The sequence below is a fragment of the Salvelinus sp. IW2-2015 genome, unplaced genomic scaffold, assembly GCF_002910315.2.
Source record: "Salvelinus sp. IW2-2015 unplaced genomic scaffold, ASM291031v2 Un_scaffold37, whole genome shotgun sequence".
Taxonomy (NCBI): domain Eukaryota; kingdom Metazoa; phylum Chordata; class Actinopteri; order Salmoniformes; family Salmonidae; genus Salvelinus; species Salvelinus sp. IW2-2015.
In genome coordinates, this window is record NW_019942507.1 from 155,427 (window position 1) to 180,236 (window position 24,810).

The following is a 24,810-nucleotide window of genomic DNA, read 5'->3' on the forward strand; positions in this document are numbered from 1 at the left end:
CTGTATCCGCCACCGGGTCCGCGTCAAACGACCACCCCTCATCACTGTCAAACGCTCCTAAAACACTTCTGCGAGCAGGCCTTTCTAATCGACCTGGCCCGGGTACCCTGAAGGATATTGACCTCATCTCGTCAGTTGAGGATGCCTGGTCATTCTTTAAAAGTTACTTCCTCACCATATTAGACAAGCATGCTCCGTTCAAAAAATGCAGAACCAAGAACAGATATAGCCCTTGGTTCACCCCAGACCTGCTGCCCTCGACCAGACACAAAACATCTTGGCGAACTGCAATAGCATCGAAGAGCCCCCGCGATTATGCAACTGTTCAGGGAAGTCAGGAAACCAATACACCGCAGTCAGGTCAGGAAAGCAAAAGCCAGCTTTTCAGCAGAAATTTTGCATCCTGTAGCTCTAAACTCCAAAAAGATTCTGGGATACTGTAAAGTCCATGGAAAACAGAGCAACCTCCTCCCACGCGCCCACTGCACTGAGGCTAGGTAACCGCGTCACACTGATAAGTTCCGTGATAATCGAAACTTCAACAAACATTTCTCAATGGCTGGCCATGCCTTCCTCCTGGCGACTCCAACCTTGGCCAACAGCCCCGCCCCCCCCCCCGCTGCTACTCGCCCAAGCCTCCCCAGCTTCTCCTTTACCCATATCCAGATAGCAGATGTTTCTGAAAGAGCTGGAAAACCTTGACCCATACAATCAAGCTGGGCTTGACAATTCTGGACCCCCTATTTCTGAAACTGTCCGCAGCCATTGTCGCACCCCCTATTACCAGCCTGTTCAACCTCTCCTTCGTATCATCTGCGATCCCCAAGGATTGGAAAGGCTGCCGCGGTCCACCCCTCTTCAAGGGGAGAACCCTGGACCCAAACTGTTACAGAACCTATATCCATCCTGCCCTGCCTATCTAAGGTCTGCGAAAGCCAAAGTCAACAACGATCACTGACCATCGTCGAATCCCACCGTACCTTCTCCGCTGTGCAATCCGGTGTCCGAGCCGGTCACGGGTGCACCTTCAGCCACGACCAACGGTACTAACGATATCTAACCGCCATTGATAAAAGCATTACGTGCAGCCGTTCATCGCCTGGCCAAGGCTTTCGACTCTGTCCATCACCATATTTCTTATCGGCAGACTCAAGTAGCCTCGGTTTTTCTAATGACTGCCTTGCCTGTTCACCAACTACTTTGCAGACAGAGTCAGTGTGTCAAATCGGAGGGCATGTGCCGGTCCTCTGGCAGTCTCTATGGGGGTACCACAGGGTTCAATTCTCGGCCGACTCTTTTCTCTGTATACATCAATGATGTTGCTCTTGCTGCGGGCGATTCCCTGATCCACCTCTACGCAGACGACACCATTCTATATACTTCCGGCCCTTCCTGGACACTGTGCTACTAACCTCCAAACGAGCTTCAATGCCATACAACACTCCTTCCGTGGCCTCCAACTGCTCTAAACGCTAGTAAAACCAAATGCATGCTTTCAACCGTTCGCTGCCTGCACCCGCACGCCCGACTAGCATCACCACCCTGGACGGTTCCGACCTAGAATATGTGGACATCTATAAGTACCTAGGTGTCTGGCTAGACTGCAAACTCTCCTTCCAGACTCATATCAAACATCTCCAATCCAAAATCAAATCAAGAATCGGCTTTCTATTCCGCCAACAAAGCCTCCTTCACTCACGCCGCCAAACTTACCCTAGTAAAACTGACTATCCTACCGATCCTCGACTTCGGCGATGTCATCTACAAAATAGCTTCCAATACTCTACTCAGCAAACTGGATGCAGTTTATCACAGTGGCCATTCGTTTTGTTACTAAGCACCTATTACGACCACCACTGCGACCTGTACGCCCTAGTCGGCTGGCCCTCGCTACATGTTCGTCGTCAGACCCACTGGCTCCAGGTCATCTACAAGGCTATGCTAGGTAAAGTGCCGCCTTATCTCAGTTCACTGGTCACGATGGCTACACCCACCCGCAGCACGCGCTCCAGCAGGTGTATCTCACTGATCATCCCTAAAGCCAAAACCTCATTTGGACGCCTTTCCTTCCAGTTCTCTGCTGCCTGCGACTGGAACGAATTGCAAAAATCTCTGAAGTTGGAGACTTTATCTCCCTCAACAACTTTTAAAAATCTGCATCCGAGCAGCTAACCGATCGCTGCAGCTGTACATAGTCCATCTGTAAACTACCCACCCAATTTACCTACCTCACCCCCCATACGCTTTTATTTATTCACTTTTCTGCCTTTTGCACACCAGTATCTCTTCTGCACATGATCATCTGATGATTTATCACTCCAGTGTTAATCTGCTAAACTGTAATTAATCGATTTATTGCCTACCTCATGCTTTTGCACACATTGTATATAGATTCTCTTTTTTTCTACCATGTTATTGACTTGTTTATTGTTTACTCCATGTGTAACTCTGTGTTGGTCTATCTTGACGGAAAGTGTTATAGTTGGGTATGGAAATCCCAGAATTTTTGGTGGCCTTCCTAAGCCAGGATTCGGACACGGCAAGGACATCAGGGTTGGCAGAGTGTGCTAAAGCGGTGAGTAAGGCAAACTTAGGGAGGAGGCTTCTGATGTTGACATGCATGAGGCCAAGGCTTTTTCGATCACAGAAGTCAACAAATGAGGGTGACTGGGGACATGCAGGGCCTGGGTTTACCTCCACATCACCCGAGGAACAGAGGAGTAGTAGGATGAGGGTGCGGCTAAAGAATAGAATAAAAGGGTCAGATTTATGGGCGTGGTAGAATAGATTCTGGGCATAATGTGCAGACAGGGGTATGGTGGGGCACGGGTACAGCGGAGGCAAGCCCAGGCACTGGGTGATGATAAGAGAGGTTGTATCTCTGGACATGCTGGTCTCAATGGGTGAGGTCACCGCATGTGTGGGGGRTGGGACAAAGGRGGTATCAGAGGTACGGAGAGTGGAACTACRGGGTCCATTGCAAACCAAAACAATGATAATGAWAACTAGCCTGAACAACAGTATGCAAGGCATATTGATATTTGAGAGAGACATACAATAAGGCATAAAGTGATTGCAGGTCTTGATTGGGAGAGCTAGCTAAAACAACAGGTAAGATAACAGCAGCAATAACAGGGTGCTAGTCTAACACAGCAACAACAGGTAAAAATGGCGACGACTAGGCAGAGAGGGTCGGATTAACTACACACAGATCCTGAGTTAAAGCACAGAGCCGACAGATAAAACACAAATAAACAGAATGGAGTACCGTGAATTAATGGACATAATGGACATAATTCTATAGTTAGAATATAATAGTGGGCACTTCGGATACAGTGTTTGAGAAGAAAACGAATTAAGATGCCAGGGAGGAATAATTGTGACAGGGTAGGAACTAGTGTTAATAAGTGTTTCCAAGGGGAGCCTATAAGCTTTGGCTACATTGCATGTTTTCTCTTGGCTACTTCATGTAGCTAACATCATTTTGCTTTGCATATTCCTCTTTTGATTTAGAAGATACTGTTGCACAAACAACATGCTGATTTGGGTCTACACCATCACTGGTATTATCAGGCTGTATTAGCTAGCTACGTTTGCCCTTACGCAGTACATTTATTAGCTAGCTATTAGCATTAGCGGCTAACAAGATTTGGGGCAACTTGCTCAAGACAAACTAGCTGTTTGCTGATGTACGAAACACAAACTAATAGTGTCCGTATAGAACGCTGGTGGATTTATATTGAGAAGCAAAGTGAAAACAGCATCGTTGTCATCAACATTGTTGCATGTGCCGCATTGACCAATCAGACCGAACACAAGTGTCCCGTGGTTGAGGAACATGGAAAGGGGCACGGAGAGAAAGAGCGGAGAGAGATGACTCAAGTAGCGAAGTAAACTACAAAAATGGACATTACACATGGCGTATCACATTTAACAAACCAAACATTCACATACCGGTATAGAAGGTACAGTAAAAACCCAAACCGGTTCTCTGTGTCAACACCGGTATATCATAAAATACGGTATACCGCCCAGCCCTAGTCCCATGGTCTGTTGCCTATTTCATGCAAATTGACCTGTTCCTTCTACATTCCTTCCACTTTGGTTTGGAAAGAACCTTTTTGAAGAGCAGTTTAATCCTGACAGTCCTTTGGGTATTTTGGATTTTCTTGATAAATGACAGGATCAAACAGTATAGTGATGAGTAGATCCGTGTTTGGTTCAGTTGGAGAGAGTCCAACACAGAGATCCAGACCCCTCAATTACGATATGATGGCGCTTGCTCTCAACTACGTGTCGCTGAATAACATTATCAACTGCAACAAGACCATGTGGAAGTGAACCGTATAACACTGAAGTTGCTCAACACTGATTTTGCTCATATTGTTATTTTAGATTTGTTTTCATTTTTTGGGCCAGTGTATATGGTGCAACTTTGTGTGTGTGTGTGTGTGTGTGTGTGTGCAGGCCAGTAGGCGGGTTTGTGAGAGCTTTGGTCTGTGGGAGGGTATTTAGATGGAGTTAGGTTTGATCTATGAAGTTAACCATGGTTGCAGTATTAGTTTTCCTCGCCGCGCTGAGAGAGAGACATGGCCTGAAGCCATCTGCCAAAACACCAGCCATCAAACAAGTGCCTTAGTACACACACACACACACACACACACACACACACACAACACACACTCACCGTACGTACACAAACACACTCACCCACTAACCCACACCATGTCACAGAAACAGCCACTTCGTCACTCTGCCCCCCGCCCGGGACAATTAATTACCCTGATTTAAATAATGCCTATAAATCACATGCACAACACTGAGCCCCTCTGCTGATTGCATAATTATTGCATCAAACCGCCGCCGTATGTAACATAATCACACTCTCTCATCAGGCCTAAACCACCAACGTGTACACGGAGTTGGTTTATGTAATGTTTGGAAAGAGAGATGGAGAGAACTCTCTCTTTCTCGCTCGCTCTCTCTCTCTCTCTCTTGTGTGCGCTCTGTGTGTCTTGGGGACAGTCAGAGGAAATGGCATGTGCTCTCCATCTCTCTCTCTCTTTCTCCCTCTCCTCTCTCTTGCAGACCTAGACCACTGTTAGCAGCAAGCCCTGCTGCTGTGTTTGTATGAGGAGTGAGGTTTTTTCTTCTTCAGAGTGGTGAAACATGTTGGGACTGTGTTTGGCCAGTGATGGCTGAGTGCGTTTACACTTCAGTAATGACTTCCTGCCTCTGACTCTCACGCTGTGAGGAATCCTGCATACTACTACCTCCTACTACCACCTTCTACCACCTCCTACCACCTTATACCTCCTACTACCACCTCCTACCACCTTATACCTCCTACTACCACCTTATACCTCCTAGTACCACCTCCTACCACCTTCTACCACCTCCTACCACCTTATAGCCTCCGTCTACCACTTCTACCGACCTCTAGCCACCTTCTAGCCACCTCCTGAACGCGACCTTATAGCGTCCTCCTGACCACCTTATAGCTACTAGCTACCAGCTTATACTCTGCCTACCGACTTATACTACGCTTACTAACCAACGTTATGACTCCTCCTACCACTTTAATACTACCGTAGCTACGACCTTATACCTCCTACTACCACCTCCTACCACCTTATACTCCTCCTAACCACTTATACTACTACTACCGCCTTATAACCTCGCTACTCCACCTAGTACCACTTATACTCCTCCTAGCCACCTTATACCACTCCTACACGTTATAGCCGTCTACTCTGACCTTATAGCCTCCTACTGCACTTATACCTCCTAGTCGCCACTTACTACCGCACCTTATACTCCTACTGACCAACATACTACCGTCCGTACTACGCACTTTACCGTCTTACTACAAGTTAGTAAGAGTGATACTTTGTATACATAGATTTTGTAGTAGGTGGTATAAGGAGGTTGTCAGGGTGAGTTAAGGTGGTAGTAGGTTGGTAATGAGGAGGTAGTAGGTGGATAAGGTGGTAGTAGATGGTATAGGTGTTAGTAAGGAGGTATAAGGTGGTAGGGAGGCACTTATAAACGTTCCACTAGCCGATCCTGATACCGGTCTTACTACAAGGTGGTCGGTAGGCTGGTACCGTAATACGGATGTATAGGAGGTATAACGGTCCTCACCACCTTATACTTCCTACTAACACCCTTTACTGACATGCTACTACCACCTATACCCTGCCTACTACCTCCTACTACCACCTGTATCACCACCTACCGCGTATACCACCTACCACCTTATCCACATTATACTATTACAACACCTAATAGCATCCTACTACCAACTTGTACTCCTACCACCTAATCACATCACCACCCTGCATATCCACTGCTGCTTGCTTCTAAAGCTAAGCAGGTTGGCGCTGGTCAGTCCCTGGATGGGAAGACCGGTGCTGCTGGAAGTGGTGTTGGAGGGCCGTAGGAGGACTCTTTCCTCTGGTCTAAACAAAGATCCCAATGCCCCAGGGCAGTGATTGGGGGACACTGCTCTGTGTAGGGTGCGTCTTTCGGATGGGACGTTAACGGGTGTCCTGACTCTCTGAGGTCATTAAAGATCCCATGGCACTTATCGTAAGAGTAGGGGTGTTAACCCCGGTGTCCTGGCTAAATTCCCAATCTGGCCCTCAACCATCACGGTCACCTAATAATCCCCAGTTTACAATTGGCTCATTCATCCCCCTCCTCTCCCCTGTAACTATTCCCCAGGTCGTTGCTGCAAATGAGAACGTGTTCTCAGTCAACTTACCTGGTAAAATAACGGTAAAATAAAATAAAAAAAATAAAAAAATAAATACCTCCTACCACCTTATACCAAATTATACCTCCTACTACCACCTTATACTAGCTACTACCACCTTCTACCACCTTATACCTCCTACTACCACCTACTACCACATTATACCTCCTACTACCACCTACTACCACATTATACCTCCTACTACCACCTACTAGCACATTATACCTCCTACTACCACACTATACCTCCTTCTACTACCTTATACCTCCTCCTACCTCCTGTTACCAACTTATAACACCTACTACCATCTTATACCTCCTACTACAACCTTATACCTCCTACTACCAACGTATGCTACCTACTACCACCTTATACCTCCTACTAGAAACGTATACCTCCTACTACCACCTTATACCTCCTACTACCACCTTATACCTCCTACTACCACCTTATACTACCTACTACCACCTTATACCTCTTACTACAAGTTGGTAGTAGGAGGTATAAGGTGGTATAAGGTGGTGTTAGGTGGTATAAGGTGGTAGTAGGTGGAAGCAGGAGGTATAAGGTTATAGTATGTGGCACCTTATATCTCCTACCACCACCTTATACCACCTAAGGTGCCACATACTATAACCTTATACCTCCTGCTTCCACCTACTACCACCTTATATCACCTACTACCATCTAGTACCACCTTATACCACCTACTATCGTTTTATACTTCCTACTACCACCTTATACCTCCTACTACCACCTAATACCACCTACTACACAGCTCCTACATACCTCCTACGCAGCTGGTTCACAATATCTAAGGAAGTATTGCCCGCCTGAGGTAGAGTTTCTCATAATAATCTGCACACCACATTACCTACCGAGAGATTTTTCATCTATATTCTTTGTAGCTGTTTACTACTCCACACATAGAGATGCATACAAAGCTCTCCCTCGCCCTCCATTTGGAAATCTGACCATATTTCAATCCTCCTGATTCCTGCCTACAAGCAAAAATTAAAGCAGGAAGCGACTAGATCAATAAAAAAGTGGTCAGATGAAGCAGATGCTAAGCTACAGGACGGTTTTGCTAGCACAGACTGGAATATGTTCCGGGATTCCTCCAATGGCATTGAGGTGTACACCACATCTGTCATTGGCTTAATCAATAAGTGCATCGATGACGTCGTCCCCACAGTAACCGTACGTACATACCCCAACCAGAAGCCATGGATTACAGGCAGCATCCGCACTGAGCTAAAGGCTAGAGCTGCCACTTTCAAGGAGCGGGAATCTAACCCGGAAGCTTACAGGAAATCCCGCTATGCCCTCTGACGAACCATCAAACAGGCAAAGCGTCAATACAGGACTAAGATCGAGTCGTACTACACCGGCTCTGATGCTCGTCTAATGTGGCAGGGCCTGCAAACCATTACAAACTACAAAGGGAAAAACAGTGGAGAGCTGCCCAGTGACACGAGCCTACCGGACAAGCTAAACTACTTCTATGCCCGCTTTGAGGCAAATAACACTGAAACATTCATGAGAGCACCAGCTGTACCGGAAGACTGTGTGATCAGGCTTTCCACAGCCGACGTGAGTAATACCTTTTAGACGGGTCAACATTCACAAGGCCGCAGGGCCAGACGGATTACCAGGACGTGTACTGCGAGCATACCAACTAGCAAGTGTCTTCACTGACATTTTCAACCTCTCCCTGTCCAAGTCTGTAATACCAACATAATTTAAGCAGACCACCATAGTGCCTGTGCCCAAGAACACTAAGGTAACCTGCCTAAATGACAACCAACCCGTAGCACTCACGTCTGTAGCCATGAAGTGTTTGAAAGGCTGGTCATGGCTCACATCAACACCATCATCCCAGAAACCCTAGACCCACTCCAATTTGCATACCGCCCCAACAGATCCACAGATGATGCGGTCTCTATTGCACTCCACTCTGCCCTTTCCCACCTGGACAAAAGGAACACCTATGTGAGAATGCTATTCATTGACTACAGCTCAGTGTTCAACACCATAGTGCCCTCAAAGCTCATCAATAAGCTAAGGCACCTGGGACTAAACACCTCCCTCTGCAACTGAATCCTGGACTTCCTGACGGGCCGGCCCCAGAAGGTAAGGGTAGGTAACAATACATCCGCCACGCTGATCCTCAACACAGGGGCCCCTCAGGGGTGCGTGCTCAGCCCCCTCCAGTACACCCTGTTCACTCATGACTGCATGGCCAGGCACGACTCCAACACCATCATTCAATTTGCTGATGACACAACGGTGAAAGGCCTGATCACCGACAACAATGAGACAGCATATAGGGAGGAGGTCAGAGACCTGGCCGTGTGGTGCCAGGTCAACAACCTCTGCCTCAATCAAGACAAAGGAGATGATTGTGGACTACAGAAAAAAGAGGACAGAGCACGCCCCCATTCTCAACGACAGGGCTGCCGTGGAGCAGGTTGAGAGCTTCAAGTTCCTTGGTGTCCACATCACCAAAAAACTAACATGGTCCAAGTACACCATGACAGTCGTGAATCACGCACGACAAAAGTTATTCCCCCTCGGGAGACTGAAAAGATTTGGCATGGGTCCTCAGATCCTCAAAAGGTTCTACAGCTGCACCATCGAGAGCATCCTGACTGGTTGCATCACTGCCTGGTATGGAAACTGCTGGGCCTCTGACCACAAGGCCCTACAGAGGGTAGTGCGAACGGCGCAGTACATCACAGGGGCCAAGCTTCCTGTAATCCAGGACCTCTATACCAGGTGGTGTCAGAGGAAGGCCCTAAAAATGTTCAGACTCCAGCCACCCTAGTCATAGACTGTTCTCTCTGCTATCGCACGACAAGCAGTACCGGAGCACCAAGTCTAGATCTAAGGGCTTGTAAACAGCTTCTAGCCCCAAGCCATAAGATTCCTGAACATCTAGTCAAATGGTTACCCAGACTATTCGCATTGTCCCCCCCCCCCCCCCTTCTCCACACCACTGCCACTCTATGTTGTCATCTTATGCATGTCACTTAATTAACTCTAACTCTACATGTACATACTACCTCAAACTAACAACTGACTCTGTACCAGCACACACCTGTATATATTGTTATTTAGTTTTTTACTGCTGCTCTTTAATTGCTTGTTACTTTTATCTCTATTCTTATCCAATATTTTTTTAAACGGCACTGTTGGTTCGGGCTCGTAAGTAAGCATTTCACTGGAAGGTCTTAAACATGTAGTATTTGGTGCATGTGATAATACAATTTTATTTATACCACCTTATACCTTCTACTACCACCTTGATACCATCTTATTCCTACTACCACTTATACCACTTATACCACCTGTATCCTACTAACACTTTTATACCATCTTATCTACTAACCACTTTATACCACCTTACTGCCACCTTATTACCACCTGTATACCATCTATTCTACTACCACTTATACCATCTTATTCTACTATTCCACTTTAACCATCTTATTCTACTACCCTTTGTACCATCTTATCCTACTTACCACTTTATTACCACTTATCCTACTACCACTTTGTACCATCTTATCACTTACTACCAGCTTCATACCATCTTATCCTACTACCACTTTGTACCACCTTATTACCTCCTCTTACCCCTTCACTACCATCTTATCCTACTACCACTTTATACCACCTACTGCCACCTTATACCACATTATACCATCTATCCTTACTACCACTTATACCACCTTACTGCCACCTTATACCATCTTATTCTACTACCACTTATACCATCTTATCCTACTACCACATTGTACCATCTTATCCTTACACCACTTTATACCATCTTTATCCTACTACCACTCTTGTACCACCTTATACCTCCTACTACCACCTCATACCATCTTATCCTACTACCACTTCTATACCACCTACTGCCACCTTTCCAATATACCATCTTATCCTACTTACCACTTTATAACCATCTATCCTACTTACCACATTACCATCTTATCCTACTACCACTTTATACCATCTATCCTACTACCACTTTACCACTATATTACCCACTACCACCTCATATACCATCTTATCCTACTACCACTTTATACCACCTACTGCCACCTTTATACCACCATATACCAATCTTATCCTACTAACCCACTTTATTACCACCTACTGCCACCTCATACCATCTTATCCTACTACCACTTTATACCACCTACTGCCACCTTATACCACCTTATACCATCTTATCCTACTACCACTTTATACCATCTTATTCTACTACCACATTGTACCATCTTATCCTACTACCACTTCATACCATCTTATCCTACTACCACTTTATACCATCTTATCCTACTACCACGTTATACCATCTTATCCTACTACCACTTTATACCATCTTATCCTACTACCACTTTATACCATCTTATACCTCCTAATACCACCTCATACCATCTTATCCTACTACCACTTTATACCACCTTATACCTCCTACTGCCACCTTATACCAACTATTTCCACCTACTACCACATTATACTACCTTAAACCTCCTACTACCACCTTATACCACCTACTACCACGTCTCCCACCCTGCTCCCAAACAGGCCAGCAGAAAGGAATGCTTCTAGCCTGGAAGGTTTTACTTGCAATGATCGCGATACGATGTTTTACCTTCTTTAGTTGAATGCACTGATGTGGAAGTCATTCTGGATAACAGTGCGTGCTGAAGGACTAGAATGTGGCGTGAACACCAAGGGGAGGGACCACCCTGTCAGCTGCTTCACTGTAGCAGTCCCTCCCTGGATGTTTTCTGGACCGTAGAGATCCTATCATCCTTCAGGAATGTCCGTTGTTTCTAGCTCGACTGCATCATTTGCATGTATCTACCTCGCAGACACAGTTAGATATTGTAGCTTTGCAGTCGGTCTTTCCACCATTTAGATCTGTATTGTAATGTACTGCAGGTAGGGCTCTCGGGTGGGTTCTAGGGCTGCAGTGGGCCCCTGGCTGGGGAGCTGACAGGGATGGCTGACAGGGAGTCACCCAGAGCCTCTTTTTTGGGGTCTGGATGCACGTCTTTTGGACACCCTTTATTAACCCTACCAGCCATTTAAGGCTCTCTCCACTTAGTCTATTCAAGCTGCTAAGACAATGCAGTCTGTTAGTGTATGCGTGGTCAGTCAGTCCAGAGACATGGAGCGTAGGCCTCCTCGGCCAGCGTGTCTGAAGAGAGACAGGAGTGTTAACAACTAATGAAAAGATTTACTGCCTTACTAAACCTCCATTAGTGCTGTTCCCCAACCCTAACTAACCCTAACCCTACCCGTGATCACACCCATTATCAGCTTTTATGGACTGGGTTTTTGAGAGAAGCGGACTGGGTTTATGCTCTCTTGGGCCAAGTGCTGGCTCTTCAGTCAGGGAGAACTCTCTCTCTTTCTCATCTCTCCCTCTAGTCTCCAGTAGCCCTGTTCATCCCTCTCTCCCTCCCTCCCTCCCTCCCATCCCTACCGTCCATGCTCCCTCCTGCTCACCCTCACCCCTCCCTTCTCTCTTTTTCTCGTGCTGTCCCTGTCTCACCCCCCCCCCCCCCCCCTCCTCTCTCTCTCTTCCACTAGGTGACAGTAATGACACAGCTACTCTTCTGATGGGGGTGGAATCATTGTCACACACACACCGCAGGCACACACACATTGTCCTGACACTTTTGTGCTGACATTTGACTGCACATCAGATATGGCAACAGTAGCAAAATATTGCAAAACATACAAATCCAAGGATGGGCACTATCAACAGTTTTTCCCAGAATATTTTATGGAAGTATGAATGTAAAATGTGTGGGTTAACGACAGGCTTGTTCACATATCTTGTTGGTCTACTGTTTTGAGGTTTCTTCTATTGTTCTCTGTACTCTGTTAAGAGGGCGGCCTAGTGCAGGGATGGGCAACTGGCAACTGCGGCCCCGCTTTTGAAGGCCCGGGGACCAATTTCACCCCCAAAATAAAGAATAAATAGTAGTTTTTTTTTCTTCATTTTCACTCTTTTTTCTACTTTTTCGACTTGCGTGTTGAGAGTTCGAATAGTAAAATACACAAGGTGCAATTTACTTGCATCAGCAGTCACTCAATAGCCCATGTCAGCGGAATTGTTTTTAGACTGGTAAGTTAGTCTAGTCAAAACGTGTAGTAAGCATGGTCGATATTACCAACGGGTCGAGGGGGTGGGGGGCATTTATCATCTAATATCATATTTAAAACGCAAAACATTTGCCTCCACCCTGTGTTCAAATTGCATAAATGAGTTATACAATTGTCAAATGTTCTCTATGCCATGGGAAAATGTGCAGAATTGCAGGAAATGAACTGGGAGGTATGGATGTGGGTATCGAGACCCACGAGCCTCTGCAGCCCCTCACGACTGAACTTTCCGTTTTTTTGTGTGTCCCCCCGCCCACATCAAAGTTGCCACCCTGGTCTGTGTCAGTGGGATACTGTTGATCTCTTTGACACTGATGCTATGGACTAATCCTGAAAAGAACCAGCATTGTCTCATTGTCTGTGTTGAGAGTTCTGTGGCAAGGATTTACTGAATGACAACTAATGTGTTGGTGAGGAACTAAGGCAATATTTTTTTTTGCTCATTATATTGTACAGGTTTATCTTACCAGTACACGATGAGGAGGGAACATACTGACTGAATAGATTGAGTTTCAGGCAAATTATGACATTTGAAACCATTTTCAGTTTATTTCTCTACCGGTATATAATATTGTCTAAAAAGCTTGAATAGTATAGTGTGTGTGTGTGTGTGTGTGTGTGTGTGTGCGTGTGCGTGTACTTTGTAGACATTAGAAGATGTTAGTGAAAACGAAAGTTTTCGGAAAAAAAATCTGGCAGTTTGAAAGGTAGCTGAGAGGAGTTGATAGATTGCCTCGGGCCTGCTGAGAGAGAAAGTGAGTGTGAATGTGCTGAGGATCACTCACTCCCTCCATCTCCCCCTTCTCTCTTTCTCTAGAAATCCCCTTTGTTAGAATACACGGAACAGCGGAGGGCATTTATCGTAAAGCATTCTGACAGGTGTAGTTGGAGGTCATTTGTTTAAAAGTACCGCTGGTGAATAGGACGAGCCCGGGGTTGGCACGGAGGACTTCCTCTCAAACATCAGTTACAACAGGGTTTTGCATTTAGTTTATCATCCTCCTTTTCTTCTGCTCTTCTCGCCCGCTTCCGTGCGGCCGGTTGGCGGAGGCGCCCTCATTTGCATTCTGATGGACGAGCTCCGAACGCTAGACGATCGACATGTACGCTCCAATGGCAGGGACAATCTAACACCCACGGCGGTGTGTATCTAACCTCCGTGACGGTGGCGTCTCAGTGACACCTGTGGCAACTGTCGCTCAAGTAAAAAAAAAAAATCACAAGACCTCTCGGCTACAGGGAAAGTTCGCCCACGTGTCGCTAGCTGACGTCTCAGCCGGTGCCGTCACATTCCTCATTTTTGTCGGTCATTTTCGTCTGTCGTCACATTCACCTCGGAGAAATCACGACTAGTCTTTACCTGTCATTTTCCGTGACGTTTGTCTCTCTCCGAGGTTCAATTACCAGGGGGCCGGTGATAAACGTGTCATGCACTCGAAACACACTTCCGTTTTGATCTATACACATACCCGTCTTGTCTTGTGTTTCACCTGACTGGTAACTAGCGTAGTGTGGTGTGCTTGACTGGACGTGAGAGATGTAAGTAGGAGGCCGATCTCCGTGTCGTGGACGGGATGCTAGGTTCTGTCTTGTCTTGGTTATTGAAGAGGATCGTTCCAGATAAAGGAGCGGCGGAGAGGGCGAGGATGAATCATCTTCCCGTCTTATTATCCCCCCTCCTGCTTCCCACCTCCCTCCCTCTCAGCTCGTCTGATTCATAGCCGTTGACCCGGGAAACAAGAGACGCTCTGCCTCACTCTCCCTCTCTCCCAGTGATAGTTGACACCACTCGACGGAGAGACTGACAGAGGTGATAACAGATGAAGTAGCAGAACCAGTAGCAGCCAGCAGTAATGACACACGCACGCGCACACACACACACACACACACACACACACACACACACACACACACACACACACACAAGTAGTCAGGGCCGTCAAGGCACCAGGAACGCCTGTGTGTTCGCAGTTGTAGGAGCAGATGCAGCGCGGGTTTCAGCTCTCGACAGGGGCCCTCAATAAAATCCCCTGCTGTCATTGGAGAAGGCCCCGCTTGTTTTTGTAAGCGCCCTTTGAGCTTTCTCGAGCAGAATTAGAGACTGTTCAGAGAGTTGACTGGGGTGTGTGTGTGTGTGTGTGGTTAACTGGGAGGGATGTTACGCTGCTCTGCTCCCAGAGACAGGAAGCGTGATTGGGGGGCATTTTAGTCATTAATAGCTGTATCCTCCATGTGTTCTTCTCTTTTTCTACCTCTGTCTGACTCTCTGTCTCTCTGTTTGACTCTCTATCTCTCTGTCTGTCTCTCAATTCAATTCAAGGGGCTTTATTGGCATGGGAAACATATGTTAACATTGCCAAAGCAAGTGAGGTAGATGATATACAAAAGTGAAATAAACAATAAAAATGAACAGTAAACGTTACACTCACAGAAGTTCCAAAATAATAAAGACATTACAAATGTCATATTATGTATATATACAGTATAACGATGTACAAATGGTTAAAGTACAAAAGGGAAAATAAATAAGCATAAATATGGGTTGTATTTACAATCTCTCTCTGTCTCTCTCTCTCTCTGTCTCTCTCTCTGTCTCTCTCTCCATCTATCAATTCAATTCAATGTACTTATTGCCAAAGCTTACTTTGGATATTTACAATATGAAAATAATAAGAATCAAAATTGTCAACGGGACAACAGTAACAATAATAACCAAGGGACAAAATAACCATACATTGAACAATAACAATAAGCATACAGTAGAGTACATGTGCAGGTTGATTGGTCTGTCAGACACTGTCCCTCATCTTATGGCAGTGTAGTGCGCTGCCAACCCACAGCTCTCTGCGTCCTCCCCCAACAGGACGGGCAGCCTAATTTGGAGGAATGACACTCTCTAATTGTTTTGTATTTGTGACATTTTGTCAGGAAATGCAGCTCTGTCTCAGGTTCTGCTGTTGTGCAGTGGTTACACAGCCTTTCCTCTACAGGGACCCGTGTTATCTCTCTCTCTCTCCCTCCCTCTGTGTCTATCTCCCTCCTATTCATTATAGCTCTCTCTCTCTCTCTGTATGTGTGGTGTTTTTGGGGCTGTAGCTCTTTCCTTTCCCAGATGGTCCTGAATAAACCATTAGACAAACTCTTGTTTTGTTTTTTATATGTAAATTCCTTCATAATCAGTACCTTAACGTCCGTATTTGTTTAAGGGGGTTGAAGGTTTATTCCCCCAACTGGTTCTACTTTTTTCTCTCTCTCTCTTCCTCAAATACTCTGAGAACAGAATGATAAATGATAAATAGGACGCAGCCTTTATCGTTCTGTTCTCAGGATAGGTTCACTTGGGACGCATACCTAGACTCCCTGACATGAGAGGAGCTCTGAAATGAGGAATCGTAAATCACTGATATTAATGAACTTTCTTTCCTCTGCTAAAGGCTTTAATTGCATTTTAATATCCGCCAGTGTATGTGTACTTTACTCGTGAAATACCAATTTTTCTGCCATATTTCCTCCTCCCCTCTAGCCCAAATGAGGTGATTATTGTCGCGTCCCAAATGGTGCCCTCTTTCCTATGTAGCGCACTGCTTTTGGCCAAACCCTATTGGGTCCTGGTTAAAAAAATAAATAATTAAAAGTAGTACGCTATATAGGGATTAGGATGCCATTTGGGACATAGATTGTGTTTAATGGGTTGGTCTGTGCCCACTTTGGTTTGAAAATGGTTTAAATTCCCAATTTCACTTTAATAGGATTACATTTGAATGGGCGCGTCTGCTGTTTGCTGTAAAAACAGAGTTGATTCTCTCAAGGCACCATTTCAGCGTTAAAGTGTCGGCCTGCTGCTATAAGTAATACGTTTAGTTTATTGGTCCAGCACCGATCCGGTCGCGTGTGAATTTAGGTTCCTATATTTTACATTGAATTATATTCTCCATCTCCCATTCGGACGGACTCATTCATCTACATGCCTAATGTACAGTATGTGCTTGGAGGCTATGCTGTCTCGGTGTTGAGCCGGCTTGTTACAAATGAGTCACCCGTACGAAAATATACCTATGTACTACTGTAAGTAGCTGTGAATTTTAAGCGTCCATTGCTTTTATTCATGGAGACAGTCATGTTAAAACACGTGTTGAGTTCATAAAGGTTTGTCACACAAACATGCTTCCTTTTTCTTCATTGGCGGGTCAAAAGTGCGGTATACTTACTCCGCCGCGTGCCCCTGAATCTTCAGTGTACTACGGTACTGCAGGGACTAACCCGGGAACAGTAGTCCGTTCTGGCTGGGACCTGTGCGTACGTACTTCCCTCTTCAACCCGTTCTTTCCGTCCTGACACTAAGAGAACCTGAATGTCACCTGCGTGTTGATAGATCATCTGCTTTGTTCCACGTGGATGACAAACGGAGGGGTGTTGTGACACTTGTGTTTGTTTTGCATTGTAAAATCCAATGTGTTGTGAAACGTATTCACGGGGGAAAACATTCAGCCGTCAGCTACAGGTTCAGGTGAAGGGTTCTTCCGGGCATATCGTGTCAGAGAGCTGAACTAAAGTGCCTGGGATTGCGCCTCTGTGGCGATTAGAGTCTTGGGAGTCGATGTGCCGTAACCATTGGTCATGTATGGCTGATGTCCTAAATGATATGGCCAGTAACTCACTGCTGTTACTGTCCCAGAGAAATGGCACCGTAAGTAAGGCCAAATCAAATATGATATTGAATAATTAATAGAGACTAATCATCTAGAAATGAATCTAGTATTTGTAAAGCCAGTGCCGTGTCAATGGGGAATTTCACAGGGGGAATTCCAACTTCCTGTGACCTTTTCTCTCTGACTACTTGGAATTGTGACACCTGTCAGTCTCTGTGGTTGCTGACACCTGTGCGGTCACGTTGAGCAATCACTCCCCGGCACCCTGGCACAGCGCTGTTTTCCTTTCTCACTTCTGCGTGGGAGCGAACTGCGTAGCTCCCTGAGCCAAAACCAACCCGGATAAATATCTCATCTGCGTGATGTATGATCGTGTGTCTCTTTCTTTCTGTAAGACAAGTTGAAGGGACGGGTTGCCCATGTTGGTGCTTGTTAAAGCTATAGGACACAGTGGGTGCCTCTAGCCTGGTATTCTACCTTGGACAAATAGAAACCATTCTAATAATGTATTTCTATGGTCTACCCTATGGTTATTTCAAGTAGGCCGATCTATTCTATTCTATTCTATTTGACCGTTCTTTAGCACAGGCCTACAATCCAGAGTCCCTCTGACTACTGAGTCCTGCTCGTAGCCACCCGAGTTCTTCCTACGGGTCCCGTGTCTAACACAATCCCAGAATCCCATGCGTGTTAAACACTGGCACACGATGGAAACAGCTGGCGATATAAATCGGCATTCAATCAACAAAAAAAGCAAGATGTCCCCGTGAAATCTGAAATCTGAAGTCTTTTTTTTTTGGTCAAGTAACACTGATATTTAACACAGAGACGGTTTTGGTGAAGTAGAGTATCAATACAGTATCTGTTTGCGTAACGTGGCTGTGTTCCAGACAGTGCTGCCGCTCTCTCTCGGTGTGTGTGTGTGTGTGTGTGTGTGTGTGTGTGTGTGTGTGTGTGTGGTGTGTGTGTGTGTGGTGTGTGTGTTGTGGTGGTTGTGTGTGTGTGTGTGTCCTACAATGTTTGTTTTTCCTACCTTATCAGGACCTAAATGTCATAACAATTCACCCAAATGTCCTAGCGAGGTAGTACAGTACGTGTCAACTTTTTAGAAAAGTTTATGTCCTGAAATTGTTCAAATGCTATTTTAAACCTAATGTTTTGGAGTTTGAGTTGAGGTTTTAGGGTTTGGGAAAATACATATTTTTCTTCTCCTGAAAGTTCACAAAAATAAAGCTGCGGGTGAGGGAGGGGGGGGAGCCCTGGTTGACAGGACCTGTCAGTGCCATTTTGACACCGGAGACAAAACAAACGGTAAATAATGGAATCCACCAACATTTCACCCAGTGTGGTGGAACTGAGCTACAAAAACCCAGCCAGATGGCAGGTCACTGTGATATTACAGCAGTACAACTATTCTACGCCAGCGGTAGGAGCTCTCTGTTCTCACAGAAACATGCCAACCGAAGACAATATCATGCTTTTATCCAAAGGGACACGTTCTTCTAATCTACTGTATGTGTGTAGATTTTAGTATGTGTATGTGATCGCTGGGGGAATTGAACCTACAGCCCTGGCATTGCCAGCACCACACAGGAAAAACCTCATGATGTCCAGTTGTTGTCTCCGCTCCTCGTTCGACACATAGCTGCCTGCTATCATCAGTCTGTCCCTGTGGTTGCTCTTCCCACAATTCGACCAACCTCTCTGAAGAAGACGAGTGAAGGCCCTTCTGCTCCACAGGGCACCAGTGCGTTGTGGGGGTTTCCCTTCAGCCGTCAGCACGTGCTACTGTTTAATCGGGCCAGCATCAGCACCGAGACCCCTCACACACTCCAGGGTACCCTTCACACACTTCTCCCGTTCTTCCCTCCACGCTCACACCAGCCCTTCCCCTCACACTCATCAGCCGCGGAGAGGAACAACCGCAGGAGGAAATGAAACGAAACACGGACTGATCAGTGATGGTATGTGGTTTCTAGGTGGTGCTCAAGGAATGTTCTACTGTAGTCCGGGCACCAGTCTGTTAAGCTAACATGCCACTCCCTTGTACTCCGTGTCGTGTTTAGCTGGACAGGAGTGGCAAGGAGTGGAATGAAATCTCACCAGACTGGTAACCAGACGAGTTCTACGTAGGAGCTGGGTCAGATCTGGTTTAGTTGAGGTTGGAGTTGTTAGCTTTCTGTCAGGCTCGTTGTCTGTCTTTTTTTGTTGTTGTTTTTTTGTCCCGGTTATCACCTTGCTTCTCAGGCATCGCGTCGGGCTGAGTAGTCCGATAACCACACACAGCTAACCCACATCAGACAGACAGCCTACAGTTTATAGTAGTCACGCCTACTCTGCGGTGCGTCTCTGTAGCAATTAGATTCTTCTCTTGGGAGTCAATGTGCCGTAACCATTGGTCATGTATGGCTGATGTCCTAATTGATATGGCCAGTAACTCACTGCTGTTACTGTCCCAGAGAAATGGCACCGTAAGTAAGACCATATCAAAGCCCCCAAATCTATTTTAATCTGCTTCCGTTGGAAACACACAAGTTTAGTAGAGGCCTTCACTCTGAGACCGTTGTTGGTCTCATGCATATAGAAACACTACTTCTCTCGTTCTCTCTGTCTCTCTCTCTCTCTCTCTCCCAGCTCTGTTTTCTCTATTTTCCAGAACTGAAACTATGAGAGAGAAAACATGCCTTTAGCTTAGTCCATGAGAATGTAATCTTCAGTCTGCTCCAGTCCCCCTGAGCTACACGGGCAGTCAATGATGAATTAACGATAAACCTTCTCCTAATGTTGTTGTGTGTCTGACTTGGGGTGCGTTCCAAATGGCACCTTATTCACTTGGGCTCTGAACAAAATGGTGCATTAGGAAGGGAATAGGGTGCCATTTGGGATGCAGACTAGGCTTGGACTTGTTCGGACCGGGTGTGTGGAGACATGGAGGAATCTTTTTGCATTGCTGTTTTGTTCGTTCATTTCTCTGTTTGGTTTCCCCTTAATGTGGATCCGAATGCTGTGTGTGCAGGAATAGAAGAACCTCTTGTTCTTTCCCAGCAGTCCTCTGTTTGGAACGGCTTAGTGTGCAGACAGACAGGTTGGCGTTTGGAACGGCTTAGTGTGCAGACAGACAGGTTGGGGTTTGAAAAGGCTTAGTGTGCAGACAGACAGGTTGGGGTTTGAAAAGGCTTAGTGTGCAGACAGACAGGTTGGCGTTTGAAAAGGCTTAATGTGCAGACAGACAGGTTGGGGTTTGGAGTGTTTGAGCGTCACGTCCTCAGGTGACCTGGAGGAGAGGTGATCCTTTGGCTCTGAGCTTTCAAGACAACACTATTCATAGTAACAGCAATCTTTGGCAAAATGTCTGGGACTGAGAGGGACTGTGGGTAAGATCCATTCATGTGACTAGAGGATTATTAAGGTCAAATGTTTACGGTAGTAATCGCTAACGACCTTTTTTTCCCCCGTTTGAATTCATATCAACGACGGGAGGCTCTGGCCTACCTAGACAGTTCTACCGACGCATAGCTAGTGCCCATATTAAGATGCTCTCTCTCTCTCTCTCTGTGGTATTTCTCTCTCGTGATAATTGGCTTCCTGGAAAACCCCCAAGGAGACACTCTGTTGTTTATAGACAATATATTTAATGGAGCTTAATTAGAATGAAGCCGTGTTGCAGAGCAGCTGTGTACACACCGAGGGAATCTGCGAGGGGAAACCATTCAACACAATGGCAGACTTAAGAGCGAGAAATGCAGTGAGAACGACGAATCTAACTCTATAATGGCCGATTGAGGCGGAATGTCTCCAGTGTTGGAGCGCAATGTTTTTTTTAGTTTTTTTTACTCAGATGTACTTCGTTATACTGTGTGTGTGTCTCGTTCACAGACAGAATATTACCATTTGGCTCTGGGTGCTGAGATAAGTATGTGTGTTGGACTGGGACCACGAGGCCCTCACTGATCAACAGGCTCTACATTGATGATCCAACAACCCATGGAGGTTTGGTGACTTGAGCCCATCTAGCCTGGTACTACGCTCATTGCTTGACGATAACAACAACCATAGGAGATGGCAAGACAGCACAAACACAGCTGGGAGCACCAGGCTAAGCTACACATCACAATCACAACGAATAGGATTATAGCCACTTAGCGCCTGTTTGGGGGGGGGGGGGACCAACTCACCAGTCACCACTGCCTTCCTCGTCACTACCGAGAAGGCTTACCACACCCTTGACAGTCAGGCGGTAAAAAGATGATTTGTGTGATGATTCATGTGGGTCTATCCCACCTTGTTTGGTCTGTGGGGTGGTACAAATGATGATTGGGTGGTACGGAGGTTGGCTGGCTGACTGGGTAATGATGAAGTGAAAGACGTGACAGAAATCGGTTGCCATTTGTAGTTTGGTTCATCATTGTATCTCTACATCTCTTACTTTTTACAATGTTCGCCAGCAAAGGAGCCCTCCTTTTGCCAAACAAATGACTGTCAGGTTGACAGTGTGCACATTCGGGTAAATGAAGAGCAATATTGTGATGAGTCCTACTTTCGTCTCTCTCCAGGTCTGGTGGAGATTCTGCTGATGCACCCTCTAGATGTGGTGAAGACCAGGTACGTCGCCCTATAAAACACACACACTTTTAACCTAAATCCAATGGCTGGATGGCGGCATTCGCACAAAACTGAAAGCGCGATCCACCGCATTTAACCATGGAAAGAGTTCTGGAAATATGGCTGAATATAAACAGTGTAGTTATTCCCTCCGCAAGGCAATCAAACAAGCGAACTCCCAGTACAGGGACAAGGTGGAGTCGCATTTCAACGGCTCAGACACGAGACGTATCTGGCAGGGTCTACAAGAAATCCCTACAAAAAGAAAACCAGTCACGTCACGGACACCGACGTCACGCTTCCAGACAAACTAAACACCTTCTTTGCCCGCATTGACGATAATACAGTGCCACCATCGCGGCTCACTAACAAAGACTCTCCCCCCCCCCTCCTCTTCTCCGTGGCCGACGTGAGTAAAATATTTAAACGTGTTTACCCTCGCAAGGCTGCTGGCCCAGATGGCATCCCTAGCCGCGTCCTCAGAGCATGCGCAGACCAGCTGGCTGGTGTATTTACGGATATATTTAATCGCTCACTATCCCAGTCTGTTGTCCCCACATACTTCAAGATGGCCACCATTGTTCCTGTACCCAAGAAGGCAAAGATAACTAAATGACTACCACCCCGTAGCACTCACTTCTGTCACCATGAAGTGCTTTGAGAGGCTAGTTAAGGATCAAATCACCTCAACCTTACCTGTTACCCTAGACCCACTTCAATTTGCTTACCGTCCCAATAGATCCACAGACAATGCAATCACACTGCACACTGCCCTGTCCCATCTGGAAAAAAGAATAGTTATGTAAGAATGCTGTTCATTGACTACAGCTCAGCATTCAACACCATAGTACCCTCCAAGCTCATCATCAAGCTAGAGGCCCTGGGTCTGAACCCTGCACTGTGCAACTGGGTCCTGGACTTTCTGACGGGCCGCCCCCAGGTGGCGAAGGTAGGAAACAACATCTCCACTCCGCTGATCCTACAAGGGTGTCTGCTCAGACCCTCCTGTACTCCCTGTTCACTCACGACTGCGTGGCCATGCACGCCTCCAACTCAATCATCAATTTTGCAGACAACACAACAGTAGTAGGCCTGATTACCAACAATGACGAGACAGCCTACAGGGAGGAAGTGAGGACCCTGGGAGTATTGTGTCAGGAAAATAACCTCTCACCCAATGTCAACAAAACAAAGAAGATGATCGTGGACTTCAGGAAACAGCAGAGGGAGCAGCCTCCCATCCACATAGACGGGACCGCAGTGGAGAAGGTGGAAATTTAAGTTCCTGGGCGTACACATCACAGCCAAACTGAAATGGTCCACTCACACAGACAGTGTGGTGAAGAAGGCGCAACAGCGCCTCTTCAACCTCAGGAGGCTGAAGTAATTTGGCTTGTCACCCAAAACCCTGACAAAGTTCTACAGATGCACAATCGAGAGCCTCCTGTCGGACTGTATCACCGCCTGGTACGGCAACTGCTCCGCCCTCAACCGCAAGGCTCTCCAGAGGGTGGTGCGGTCTGCACAACGCATCACCGGGGGCAAACTACCTGCCCTCCAGGACACCTACASCACCCGATGTCACAGGAAGGCCAAAAAGATCATCAAGGACAACAACCACCCGAGCCACTGCCTGTTCACCCCGCTATCATCCAGAAGGCGAAGTCAATACAGGTGCATTGAAGCTGGGACCGAGAGACTGAAAAACAGCTTCTATCTCAAGGCCATCAGACTGCTAAATAGCAATCACTAACTCAGAGAGGCTGCCGCCTACATTGAGACCCAAATCCCTGGCCATTTTAATAAATAGATCACTAGTCACTTTATACAATGCCACTTTACATAATGTCACTTTAATAATGTTTACATATCTTACATTACTCATCTCATATGTATATACTGTATCTTATATCATCTATTGCATCTTGCCTATGCCGCTCGGCTCATCCATATATTTATATGTACATATTCTTATTCCATCCCTTTAGATTTGTGTGTATTAGGTATTTCGTTTTTGGGGAATTGTTAGAATACTTGTTAGATATTACTGCACTGTCGGAACTAGAAGCACAAGCATTTCGCTACACTCGCATTAACATCTGCTAACCAGGTGTATGTGACCAATACAGTTTGATTTGATGACAGGGTGACATTTTTTTGGTTGAATTCATGTTAGTTGACTACTTCAACCAAATGTCAATAAAAACTAGACGTTGAAGTGATGTCTGCGCCCAGTGGGTTGGGCCTATATTCTGGAGTGTTTCTCATACCAGGGCTTTCCCCCCGCTGCTTAGCTCAGTGGGGCTGGATCTGGCCCGCACTGTATTCTCCCAGTGGTGGGCAGCATCCCATGCCAAAGCCCTAAACCATTTTGTGGAAAATGAAATGCATAATTTACCCATTCCACCCCACAATGTTTAAGTAATACGTTTTTATGTTTTGCAAATCGCTTAAATTTTTTACCTCATTATTTAATTTGATCCCATCCTTTTTTTCATGGCCTCTGGGTTGCTGCTGAAAAAGAACCAAACAGAGAAAATAAATCTGAGTGCAGAGTTTTTGGGTTGTTGTTTTTTTTCCCTCCCTCCCTCCCTCCCTCCCTCCCTCCCT

The 24,810-nt window shown here is 46.1% G+C and overlaps 1 protein-coding gene across 1 annotated transcript in view; it reads left to right on the top strand.

Annotated features, from left to right (window-relative positions):
* The window catches only part of slc25a21 (solute carrier family 25 member 21), a 205,213-nt gene that overhangs the window by 113,429 nt on the left and 66,974 nt on the right, over positions 1 to 24,810 (top strand). The window contains exon 2 of the mRNA XM_024135041.2: positions 22,152 to 22,200. Within this exon, the coding sequence (XP_023990809.2) occupies positions 22,152 to 22,200 (49 nt within the window). The remainder of the gene's footprint in view (positions 1 to 22,151; positions 22,201 to 24,810) is intronic.